The 13,694-nt window shown below is 39.7% G+C and overlaps 1 protein-coding gene across 5 annotated transcripts in view; it reads right to left on the bottom strand.

Moving 5' to 3' along the window:
• The window catches only part of LOC137647242 (solute carrier family 53 member 1-like), a 318,023-nt gene that overhangs the window by 236,539 nt on the left and 67,790 nt on the right, over positions 1-13,694 (bottom strand). For all 5 annotated transcript variants that reach the window (XR_011045545.1, XM_068380630.1, XM_068380628.1 and 2 more), the window contains exons 2-5: positions 12,165-12,271; positions 1,137-1,281; positions 438-688; positions 119-214 (exon numbers count right to left, since the gene is read on the bottom strand). Coding sequence is in view for 4 of the 5 variants with exons in the window: in XM_068380630.1 (XP_068236731.1) it covers positions 119-214; positions 438-688; positions 1,137-1,281; positions 12,165-12,242 (570 nt within the window). In the remaining variant the exon portion in view is untranslated. The remainder of the gene's footprint in view (positions 1-118; positions 215-437; positions 689-1,136; positions 1,282-12,164; positions 12,272-13,694) is intronic.

Genomic DNA, 13,694 nt, shown 5'->3' on the forward strand with positions numbered 1-13,694 from the left:
TAATATAAAATTTCAGATGTTTACTGATTAATTACTTATAAATTAAACTTAGAGAGTTGTATTACACCCTTCAGTATAATCATCATACAAATATAAAGTTAAGATGAATGCATCATACCTCTTGAATAAGCTTATCAATATTTTTGTTTGTGTTGAATGGTGAATTATCTACATTATCTTCTCTCCATTTTGCACCATTACTTGTTGACATGAGCTAGAAGGAAAAAAATTATGTAGGATGTCATATTTTTGTGATATTAGAAACCAATAAAAAATCTTACATGACCATAAAGAAAAAATCCAATAAGTACTTTAGAACAAAGGAGTCTGGAGATGCCACTAAATTTGATGAATACATTAAAATTAAATAGCTTAGAAACTTCTAAAAATCATCAAAACAATAAATATATAAACAACAAGAACAGTAATCAGCATACCTTGTCATGCTTTTTTAAAATCTTTCTAAACCCAGTGAAGTTGAGGTTTTGGTAATTCTGTAACAGAATAAGACTAAGGTAGAACTCTGAAAATGCTAGCTTGAGATCTTGCATCTTTCTGGCAGGGACATTAATCTTTGGCAGGAAAGTAAAACCTTTCCTGTTTCTCAGTCCGTCACCGTGTTGATCTTTAGATGCTTGAAGGTCAGATTTTAATGTGGAGCATTTTCTCGTTGCCTCGGCCATTTTTTCTGCAAAAAGAATATATTTTCAATAAGAATATCGATAAAACACTCACTATTGTGCAACAATGAATGGAATGTATTCTTGCCAAATAAGTAGGAAAATGACAAATTTGGAGATAATTTGTATTTTTCCTAACTAATACAAACCTGTAGTAATTCAAAGAAGCTGATAGGATAATCCTATAAATAAGGTAAGATTTGTTAGTGAAGGAACTAACATGAGTTTTTTAATGTTATACAGTATAAAAACCACAAGCATACAAAACAAGCCTCTTTCCCCCATTTCATAAAAGATTATCAAGACATTTCTTTAGTGTATTTTAAGGTTTTTACTTACATCATCAAAAACTATCTGAAACTACTACTTCTAAAAGAAACAGCATTGTTCACTGTATATATATATAACTACAGTCGTTCCCAGATATACAATAATAATAATTCAACAACAACTAACCTGAGAAAAATGTGTTGATTTTTGCCAGTTCTTTGTCGCATACTCGGAAAAATTGCTCATCAAACCTAGCATAATATCTTACTATAACTTCAGGCTCTGTCACTTCAGGAGAAGGCGCCTGCTCAACAGCAGCGTACAACATGGCCTGAAAATAATTGAAGAATTAATGTAGTTTCAAAACAATAATAAATCTAGTAAATACATCAGTATTAGTATAACTATTATTATGAGGATGAAGGTCTTTACCGAGAATTTTTCACACCACATAAATGGAAGTTTATAAAAATATTCACATATTGTACCACATATACTATAGATTCTAAAAGATGTGGCTTGATGTTAAGAGGGTCCTCAAATAAATGTAATCCAAGAGCTCTGACTGTCCTGATGTCTTGGCTATCAAACAAACCAAGCCTAGTGTTCTTGAGTAGAGATGCTAACAAAGAACTACCATATTCTTTAATGGCTGGTACTGAAGAGTTCTTGTTATTCCTAAGGAAGCCAACTCTTTTATAATATCTATAGATGTTTGAGAAGCTGACATCCCTCTAGACTTACATCAACGAAATTAGACTTCCCATTAAAGCTAATACAAGATGTTTGTGGAGGGTCTACATACAGTAAGATTGAGTACATTCTGCTGGGAAGTAGTGATCGACAGGCATATGACAGAAAAGGCCGCATGTCGTGGAGCCATTTTCTCTGTAGTTAGAATGGTGTGAAGGCAGTCATCCTGGCATTAGTTGATTATCAGAATTTGGTCAAAGCTTTCCTTTTCAGGGTAAATCTACTTTCTGGGTCGACCTGTGACACCCGGTGAAAAGAGTCCTTCTTTACACTTTTCTGATATAAATACTTCCAAATATACCAGAGAAATTTAAAGTATGGAATGCAGAGGTTACTACCCTCGTCACAGGTATCTCCCCAGAAATAGATTTTTCCTTTGTCAAAATCCCTTTTTTAGTCAGAGATATGGGGAATAAGTCCAGATCAGGCCTTTCCCAAAGCTTCCAAATTTGTTTGCATACCTGGACTGGGTATATAAGGACTATACCCCTTGCACTATTGCTGGTCTTTTCTGCTTAAATGGTCTGCCAAGTTATTCATATTTCCAGGACAAACTGAGGGAGTAACAAGACCTCTTTTGCTTCCTCTACCAAAGACACAACTGTCTAAGGTGGAAAGACCTAGAATTTATGTACCTTTGCTTACAAACATAAGATAGGCACTGTATTACATTGCCTGGATAGAGAACTATAATCTTTCTTTACATCATGTCCTCAGTTAGAGTCAGATCCTTGAAAATTATCCAAAGCTAAGGAAAGGAAAGGATATGCAGCTTTACTTCTTCAGTGTTTCAAAGACCCTAGAAGTGGAGTTCAATGTAGGTTACCACTCAATTTTCCAACACGTTGCAACACAGTATAAAGTTAGGTCAGACCTCACCACAAGAGAACCTGATCTAGACTGGGAAAGGAGGGAATGAGAGTAAACTAAAAGGACATGGTTTCTTTCAGACAAAAAGTAGCAGTGCCATTCTAAGACTAGAATGGGGTACAAACACCCTCTAATTAAGTTAAGGTGTCAAAAATGCTCAACAAATTGCAGATAAAGAGCAGTTGTAGAGCCCTGAATTCCTATGGAGAACCTAAGAGGGATTGTATCTAGGTTAAGAGGCTAGCCCTCATATGCTAGAGGTACAGTATTAATTAGTGTCTTACTTCAACAGGTTAAGAGGACTGAATTTCTTTCCAAGGAAGGGGGTAAAGGTTGAAGACTATGGAAATGCAAAAGCAACTTCAGTGGGCTGCATACGGGACAATAAGAGCAACTTGAGCAATCCTGAAGGAGAAACATGAGAGCAATGGTAAAATGCAGACAACTCATTCAAAGAAGGCCTAAGAAAGAGGTAAAGATATTCTATAAACTTCTGTGCCAACAAAGGAGGCATAGAAGTTATTGCTCATAGCATCAGGAGCAAGTATATATGCAAGAGCAGATTCTGTAGCTCAAAAGGAAGCTGGTGAATGAGGTCAAGCAGATGCCATCATTAAATGAGGCTAGAGACTGATCAGCAGCAGGAACATGTACAGACACCTGAAAACCACAGGGATTTAAAAATGCCATGGTTGGTGGTGCAAAGCAAGCAGAGATGCCACACAAGAAAGATGGTTCCAATCAATCCAAAAATATTAAAAAATCGCACGTTGTGCTGTAGCAACCTCAAACCAGAAGTGAAGCCAAACAAGTTGCTATTACAAACAAAGAAGTGGGTGGGCTGCAAAATACCAAGAGTACCATGGAGGATACTGGAATAAACCATACTAGTTCAAATTCTTACTACAGTACCTCTTTAACCTATTGCAGTAGTGTCCCATTGCATATCAACTTGACACTGAGGAACTCTAATTGCTCAGTGGCTACTTTCCACTTGCTAAGGAGAGAAGAGACTCTTTAATTATGGTAAGCAGCTCTTCTAGGAAAATAACACTCAAAAATCAAATCATTGTCCTCTAATGTTTGGTAGTGCCATAACCTTTGTACTGTAGTCTTGCACTGTCTTAGGTTAGAATTCTCTTGCTTGAGAATACACTCAGACAAACTATTCTACCTGTTTCCTTATTAACTTTCCTTCCTGTCTGGGCTATTTTCCATATTGGAGCCCCTGGGATTATAACAATTCAGATTTTCCCACTAAGACTGTAGCTTAGCTAGTAACAACAACAACAACAACAACAACAAGAAAATAATAAAAATAATAAGAATAAAAATAATAAGAAGAAGAAGAAGAAGAACAAGAAGAATAAAAGAAATAAAATGATAAAAATGATATTTTAATTATAAAATAAATTTTTTAATATACTTACCCGGTGAATATATAGCTGCAACTCTGTTGCTCGACAAAAAAACTGTACAAAAAAAAAACTCGCCAGCGATCGCTATACAGGTTGCGGGTGTGCCCATCAGCACCAGCTGTCGGCCAGATACCAAGCTCCATGTAAACAAAGACTCAATTTTCTCCTCGTCCCACTGCGTCTCTATTGGGGAGGAAGGGAGGGTCATTTAATTTATATATTCACCGGGTAAGTATATTCAAAAATTTATTTTATAATTAAAATATCATTTTTAAATATTTAACTTAGCCGGTGAATATATAGCTGATTCACACCCAGGATGGTGGGTAGAGACCAGTAAAATATGTTTACATTTTATGAGCTAAGAGTTTTTATTTCATTTTGGAAGTTATCAAAATAACAAAAACAAAATAAATAGGTACCTGGTAAGGAAGTCGACTTGTACGATTACTCTGCCTTATAAGTACGTCTTCCTTACGGAGCCTCGCGATCCTCTTAGGATGGTGATAGACCCCTAGGAGCTGAAGTATCAAGGGCTGCAACCCATACAACAGGACCTCATCAAACCCCTAATCTGGGCGCTCTCAAGAAATGACTTTGACCACCCGCCAAATCAACCAGGATGCGAAAGGCTTCTTAGCCTTCCGGACAACCCATAAAAACAACATTAAAAACATTTCAAGAGACAGATTAAAAGGATATGGAATTAGGGAATTGTAGTGGTTGAACCCTCACCCACTACTGCACTCGCTGCTACGAATGGTCCCAGTGTGTAGCAGTTCTCGTAAAGAGACTGGACATCCTTTAGATAAAAAGACGCGAACACTGACTTGCTTCTCCAATAGGTTGCGTCCATTATACTTCGCAGAGATCTATTTTGCTTAAAGGCCACGGAAGTTGCTACAGCTCTAACTTCGTGCGTCTTCACCTTAAGCAAAGCTTGGTCTTCCTCACTCAGATGTGAATGAGCTTCTCGTATTAACAATCTGATAAAGTATGATAAAGCATTCTTTGACATAGGCAAAGATGGTTTCTTAACTGAACACCATAAAGCTTCAGATTGGCCTCGTAAAGGTTTGGTACGCTTTAAATAGAACTTAAGAGCTCTAACAGGGCATAAGACTCTTTCTAGTTCATTGCCTACGATCTCCGATAAGCTGGGAATATCGAAAGATTTAGGCCAAGGCCGAGAAGGCAGCTCATTTTTGGCTAGAAAACCAAGTTGCAGCGAACAGGTGGCTTTTTCTGACGAAAATCCAATGTTCTTGCTGAAGGCATGAATCTCACTGACTCTTTTAGCCGAGGCTAAACATACCAGGAAAAGAGTCTTTAAAGTGAGATCTTTCAGGGAGGCTGATTGTAACGGCTCAAACCTGTCTGACATGAGGAATCTTAGCACCACGTCTAAATTCCATCCAGGGGTAGCCAAACGACGCTCCTTGGTGGTCTCAAAAGACTTAAGGAGGTCTTGAAGATCTTTGTTGTTGGAAAGATCTAAGCCTCTATGCCGGAAGACTGATGCCAACATGCTTCTGTAGCCCTTGATAGTGGGAGCTGAAAGGGATCGTCCTTTTCTCAGGTATAAGAGAAAATCAGCTATTTGAGCTACAGAGGTACTGGTCGAGGATACAGAAACTGACTTGCACCAGTCTCGGAAGACTTCCCACTTCGACTGGTAGACTCTAATGGTAGACGCTCTCCTTGCTCTAGCAATCGCACTGGCTGCCTCCTTCGAAAAGCCTCTAGCTCTCGAGAGTCTTTCGATAGTCTGAAGGCAGTCAGACGAAGAGCGAGGAGGCTTTGGTGTACCTTCTTTACGTGAGGCTGACGTAGAAGATCCACCCTTAGAGGAAGACTTCTGGGAACGTCCACTAGCCATCGAAGTACCTCGGTGAACCATTCTCTCGCGGGCCAGAGGGGAGCAACTAACGTCAACCTTGTCCCTTCGTGAGAGGCGAACTTCTGCAGTACCTTGTTGACAATCTTGAACGGTGGGAATGCGTAGAGATCCAGATGTGACCAATCTAGGAGGAAGGCATCTATATGTATTGCTGCTGGGTCCGGGACTGGGGAGCAATAGATTGGAAGCCTCTTGGTCAGCGAGGTTGCAAAGAGATCTATGGTTGGTTGGCCCCAAGTGGCCCAAAGTCTCTTGCACACATCCTTGTGGAGGGTCCATTCTGTTGGAATTACTTGCCCTTTCCAACTGAGACAATCTGCTATGACATTCAAGTTGCCTTGGATGAACCTCGTTACTAGGGAGATGTCTTGACCTTTTGACCAGATGAGCAGGTCCCTTGCGATCTCGTACAACGTCAGTGAGTGGGTACCTCCTTGTTTGGAGATGTACGCCAAGGCCGTGGTGTTGTCCGAGTTTACTTCCACCACTTTGCCTCGAAGGAGATACTCAAAGCTTTTCAAGGCCAGATGAACTGCCAACAGCTTCTTGCAGTTGATATGCATGCTCCTCTGACTCGAGTTCCACAGACCTGAACATTCCCAACCGTCCAGTGTCGCGCCCCAGCCCAAGTCCAATGCGTCCGAGAAGAGAACGTGGTGGGGAGTCTGAACAGCCAGGGGAAGACCCTCTCTTAGGTTGATATTGTCCTTCCACCAAGTCAGACAAGACTTTATCTTTCCGGAAATCGGGATCGAGACCGCTTCTAGCGTCTTGTCTTTTTTCCAGTGAAAAGCCAGATGGTATTGAAGGGGATGGAGGTGTAGTCTTCCTAGTGATACAAACTGTTCCAGGGATGACAGCGTCCCCACCAGACTCATCCACAGCCTGACTGAGCAGCGTTCCTTCTTCAGCATCTTCTGGATGGATAGCAGGGCTTATCTATTCTGGGGGCTGATCGTCTTGTTGTTCAGCAACGTCCTCATCAGATATTTCCTCATCCGAAAACTGATGAGGAAACGGCAACGGAGTGGGCAACGTCTGGCTCGCTGAGTCCGGTCGCACTGGTGCATGCGTGACGGAGCCGGACGCAACGTCATGGAACTGCTGCACAGTCTGTGAACTGTCAACAACCATGGGTGCGCGAGGAAGCACAGCGTCCACCCGAGACTGTCTAGACCGTCTGGGTTGTGCAGTCAACACCATACCGGGTTGCTGAGGTTGACGCACCGCGTCAAAACAAGTCACCTCTGCTGGTTGTTGAACGTCCTGAACGTCAACAACCACCTCCGAGCGTCGCTTAACGTCAACGTGCGGCTGGCAACCCACACTGGGTCGCATCAGTGGAGGAACCACCTCAACTGGTAGACGCGAGAAGGTTACCTCAGCGTCAACAGGACGCACAACCGACCGGTTGGAAGGTTGTTGGCCAGAAGGTTCGGCAGCAAAGCCCATTCAGGGTCTACGGGAGCAGGTGCGGCAACAGACGGGGTTAGCGACTGAGGCGGTACCGCTTTCCATCCCTGAAAGCCTTGTTTATGCATGACATAATTGTACAGCAAAACTTCAAAGGCTAGCTGTGAAGTTGACCTGTAAAAAAATTGGAGCGTCTCCTGGCCAGGCACCAGGGAGAGTCTACGAGATTTGAGAAGTCTATCTGGGCAGAAGCAGGAACTCCCAAGCCGAGAACTTCTCTCGTGTCATATCAGACTCTCGCTCTATAAGCCAGTTTAAAAGAAGGGAAAGCAAAGGCTGTATTCCCCAAACTCCTCCTGGTGATAAACCAGTCGCCTAGCAAACGTAAAGCTCTCTAGGAGAGCGAGAGAGCACTAGCTTATATACAAGGGCTTCGAAGTAGCTAGGCCTAGTGTAAGCTCTGACGTTTAGGCGAACGAGGAGCAGCAGTTACAAAAAGATCCGGACAAAGATCCTTAAAAAAATCATCATGATTTAATTAAAGTCCATAGAGGGCTAAGCAGCTTTAGGCTCCTCTCCGTCTGACAGAGTCCTCAAGGGAATATCAGTAGGAGGGGGAACAGCAACTTCCTCATCTACAGGAACCTTGTCCGATAAAAGCTGAGTCTCAAGCAAGGGAGAGACCTACCGTGGTGGCAATGCTTTACAAGCAGAGTCCACACGCACTGGTGCATTAGTAGCGGACCAGGACGCAACGTCATGTAACTGCTTGACAGTCTGTGAACTGTCAACAACTGAACTGTCAACAACAACAGGTGCGTGAGGACGCACAGCGTCCACTCGAGACTGCTTTGACTGCCTAGACTGAGCAGTCAAAACAACTCTAGAATGCGAAGGTTGACGCACAGCGTCAAAACAAGTCAACTCCGATTGTTAGCGAACGTCCTGAACGTCAACAGGAGCATCAGCAAGTGGCCTAACGTCCAAATGTGGCTGAAAATCCACACGAGACCGCATCGAGTGTGGTTCTAAACAACCTGACTGACGTGACTTAGCTACGCCAACGTCAACAGGAAGCACAAAGGAACGTTAGGTTGGCTGAAAGCCAGGATATCGATGAGATAAACGGCTAGACTCAACGGACTAATCGGCAGAATAGTCTTCCATAAGGGAGGCAAGCATATTCTGCATGTCTTGCCGTACAACCCATTAAGGATCAACGGAAATGGTTGTGGTAAGAGACGAGGGTAACGTCTGTGACCGCAACACTTTGCCAACAAAAAAAAGACTCTCGGAGTCTGTGTTACGCTTTTGTTAGGCGGCGAGCAGTTTTCCGATGACTGCATAGGGTCAGAGCTGTCCTAATGGTTGCAACCAGGACGCTGGACCTGTCCTGAAAGGACTGACTTTCGCTTAAGGGCTTCGAAACCTTGTTACAGGTTTCTTATGCGAAAAGCCTTCGGATGACGAGGAGAAAAAACGTCTCTCTCGCCTTATGGTAAGGGAGATCTTGGTAAGATACACCCGATACCATAGAGGGAAACGTCTGTTCGTTGATCAAGGCCTCTCCAACCCATAAGTCGTTCGACATTACTTCTCCCCTGGGTTTGGGAGCTTGCAAGAGGTCCCGGACTAGGTGAACGACAGGCACGAACAGACGAACCCTCGGATGCAACACTGTAACACTTTGCGCAATATCACTTTATCACTTCAATTTTCTGTTTTGCACTTATTTCACTGAAATCGAAACTTTTACTGATTTCTACCTGAAGCACGCAATTCTACCCTCATCAAAATGTAGTAATTGCGAAATCAGTCGTATAATGCAAGCTCATTAATACCAGCAAAAAACAGAAAACATATTTTAAGATAAAAAAATCAGTGGCTGGGGAAGAGACTAAACACTAGTTCATTCAAAACTACGTTTTCAATCTCTCACCGCACATAGCCTGGGGACGAGAATAAAAAACTAAAAACGTTTTATCCTTTCTCCCCGTACAGAGACTAGGGACGAGAGTAACTCGAGAACAACGTTACCCGCTTGAACGGAACGTTTTCTCTCCTCTCTCTCCCTCCGTCTCTATCTCTCTCTCTCTTTCTCTCTTGATTTCGCACCTAAGAGAAGAGCCCAATTACATTTCGTCAAAAAAACATGTTATTTCACCAAAGAAAAAAACTGAAAGGTTTTTCAATTAAAAAGTTCCTTTAAAATAGAATTTAAAACATTTAAGCTATGAAAGAAGAATGAACAAAACGTCAGAATCGATTTACTCTTTCTGCAAAGTGAAACCGTGATACTTTCTCTCTCTCTATCGTAACGATAGAGCGCAAACTGCGAAGTATAAATAAACTAAACGTTAGTTCATCTTTGAAAACAGTACGAAGACTATTCAAAGAAAATCTTTCATAAAATATTTCATTTAAAAAGTTTTAAATCCTTAGCTCTTTAAAAGCTATTTACGATTTAAAGGGCTCAACGTTGATTAACTTCGGTTTCCAAGTTAGGACCGCCTACTCTCAGGAAAGGTCGCATAAAAACAAAACATTAAAATTTATTTTTTATGTTTATTATAAAATGGAAAGTTAATCGAAGAGGAAAATCTATAATTAATTTATAACGTGATAAGATAATTACTAAAAGCCTAAACACACTTCCGTCTAAGGGTAGGGTCGGCCATTTAAAAGTCAAAGAAAGTTCATACTCTCTTTGTCACCAAAAATTAAATCTATCCAAAACGAGTTCAAGATTTAAGATGAAGATAAAACACCTGCACTGCGAAAGCTCAAACCAGAATATAGTACTTCACCAAAGATGATGGGAAAAACTCCAGGTTTCAACAGCGAGTAAAGTACGTCTTGTCGACACGTCGACAGAGAGAAAATTGAGTCTTTGTTTACATGGAGCTTGGTATCTGGCCGACAGCTGGCGCTGATGGGCACACCCACAACCTGTATAGCGATCACTGGCGAGTTTTTTTTTTTGTACAGTTTTTTGTCTGTCGAGCAACAGAGTTGCAGCTATATATTCACCGGCTAAGTTAAATATTTAAAAATAAAACAATAACAACAACAATAATAATAATAATAATAATAATAATAATAATAATAATAATAATAATAGAGGAGGACACTGAGTGTGGAGAGAAAACAGGAATGGGCAATGGAGTGGTGATGCGAGGGAGGAGGGGAAGGGCCCCTAATTGAACATAATCGTCAGAAAAAAGCCTAATACTGTAAACTGATTTACTAAATTCTTTCTAACTCTTATATGCACTTAATCATTCCCTTCCCTACCTTCAAACTAGATTAAATAAGACCATTCAGTCTCAGAAATTCCTTTCTTATATTATTCAGCAGATCACAAACCTGACTTCTATATTTTAACCCTTTTACCCCCAGGCTATTTGGAAATTTCCAACCCTTAACCCCAAGGGGGTTATTTTTTTCCCAGCACATTTTGCAGTATATTTTTTTTTTTAATTGCTCTAACAGCCTTAATTTTTGTCATAGAGAGGTCAGGTTGGTCTCATTTTCTTGGAAAATGCCTGAATTTTCTAAAAAAATTATCAAAAATAGGAAAAAAAATAATTTTTATAGCATTTATTTGCAAGGACGTACCGGTACGTCCATGGGGGTAAAGGGATGGCTTTTGTGAAACGTACCTGTACGTCCTTTGGGGGTAAAAGGGCTATACACTTAAGCACGGATTTCACTTTAAACTCCCACTGCCATATTTAGGCTGACACACACAAAACCTCACTTTACTAGAAACACAAGACAATGAAATAATTTCTGAAACTTGGTAACAAAAGAGGTAACAATGCCTCAATAGCAAAGTCATGTTATAAGGTAATTCCAAATAAGTTCTCTCGAATCACTTATTGTCTTCAGAGCTGTTAAACAATTGTTAACCACCCAGTGACAGAACCAAAACTGAGTATGTTCATAATTAAAAGCTATGTACTGACGTCCGGTCATGGAAAGACACAAACTCTTGGGCAGGCAAATAAAAAAGAAAAACAGGAACAATCATATTCCCACTTTTTCTTGTCACCAAACTCTAGGCTTGAAGTACATGCCATATAGGCTACATAAAAATGGAAGAATTGATAAAATAATTGTGATTTTATCAGTGACCATAACAAAGGAAAGTTGAGAGAACTAATTTCAAATCTAACCCAACAAAACCTCACTTAAAAAAAAACAATGGTAAATTATATGGCTTAAAGTTTATTATTACAAAACTATTCAAAAGCATTTCTGGAAGTCTGACACAATTATTTCAGTCTATGACCCAAATTTTAAGAGCAATACCGAAGTCAATTCTAAGATTCAAATTTCATAAAACAAAGCCAATTCCAGAATTAGTCAATTACCTTTTGACTTGCTCACAAGAATGAGTACACTTCGTGGATAATAATATAATACTGTACATTTATAATAATGTATAAACTGCTTGGTTTTATATAAAAAAAAAAAAAAATGGGTGAAATGGGTGAAATTCTCATCTAATATAAAAATATCTCATCTAGATGAACCAAAGATTCATGTTAAACAATCTTTGCAGTTATCCTATTTCTGTCTTTTAAGAGACAATTTTGATCTTTATACACCAATATTTTCTTTCAATGGAAGATTAGTGTAGGGGAAAGTGACAAATTAAGATGAAAAATTGGAGAAAATTAAGACAAGCTGTAGCTACTGTATAATAAACAACACAAAATATCTTCATGCACTATTAAATGTGCTTACCTCTCCACAAAAGAAAAAAAAAAAAAAAAAAAAAAAAAAAAGAGATAAAATTTCCCACGACATCCCATAGCGTACATATAAGCTAACATGACCAGATGCATACTTTACCTTCATTTCTTCATAACTTATATACTGCTTCCTCCATTCTGGAGTGATGTGCGCTGCGAGGTGCTCTGCAAACTTCATTTTGGTGGGTGGTGATGACTAGATATTTTCTGGAAAAAAAAATTTACGAAATAAGTGTGCGGCATTTAAGAAAATCTGAATTCTTAGATTACATTTTCCCATTTAGATTTAATCTTATTAATGAATTCACTTTCAATACATATTGATTAAATCTCTTCTCTGAATCTTAACCTCATTTAGTGAGCATTCACATCATTCTGTTATCTATTGAAAAAAAAAAAAAACAATGAAGAGTTAATTCCGTGGTGACATCTTCAAACAAAGGAGAACACCACAACATTAACCCTTTTACCCCCAGGCTATTTGGAAATTTCCAACCCTTAACCCCCAGGGGTTATTTTTTTTTAAGCACATTTTGCAGTATATTTTTTTTAAATTGCTCTCACAGTGTTAATTTTCGTCATAGAGAGGTCAGGTTGGTCTCATTCTCTTGGAAAATGCCTGAAGTTTCTCAAAAAATTATCAAAAATATGCAAAAAAAATTGTAAATAGCAGTTTTTTGCAAGGACGTACCTGTACGTCCATGGGGGTAAAGGGATGAGTTTTGTGAAACGTACCAGTACGTCCTTTAGGGGTAAAAGGGTTAAAAACCCCTGATTGAAAGGTTTTATAATATATATAATAAGGGTTTCATGATGTTGGCATTTAAATCTCCTCCTCAGATTAAATCAATTTTACACCTGATGGAAGAACAACATACTATACACGAAAAATGCTATTTTGATAATAAAATAAATTTTTGAATATACTTACCCGGTGATTATATAAGCTGCAGCTCTGCTGCTCGACAGAAAACTCTACGGAAAAAATCCGCCAGCGATCGCTATGCAGGTAGGGGGTGTACTTCAACAGCGCCATCTGTCGTCCAGATACCCAGTACTCATTGTAAACAAAGAACTCAATTTTCTCCTCGGTCCACTGCGTCTCTATTGGGGAGGAAGGGAGGGTCCTTTAATATATAATCACCGGGTAAGTATATTCAAAAATTTATTTTATTATCAAAATAACATTTTTCAAAATTTAACTTAGCCGGTGATTATATAAGCTGATTCACACCCAGGGGGGTGGGTAGAGACCAGCAATAAATGTTTACATTATTATGAGCTAAGGATTTTTTATTTCATTTTAGAAGTTATCAAAATAACAAAAACAAAATAAATAGGTACCTGGTAAGGAAGTCGACTTGAACAATTACTCTGCCTTTTTAAGTACGTCTTCCTTACGGAGCCTCGCGATCCTCTTAGGATGCTGAGCGACCCCTAGGATCTGAAGTATGAAGGGTTGCAACCCATACCACAGGACCTCATCAAAACCTCTAATCTAGGCGCTTCTCAAGAAAAGAATTTGACCACCCGCCAAATCAACCAGGATGCGAAAGGCTTCTTAGCCTTCCGGACAACCCAAAAACAACAATAAAAACATTTCAAGAGAAAGATTAAAAAGGTTATGGAA

Source organism: Palaemon carinicauda, chromosome 9 (assembly GCF_036898095.1).
Source record: "Palaemon carinicauda isolate YSFRI2023 chromosome 9, ASM3689809v2, whole genome shotgun sequence".
Taxonomy (NCBI): Eukaryota; Metazoa; Arthropoda; class Malacostraca; order Decapoda; family Palaemonidae; genus Palaemon; species Palaemon carinicauda.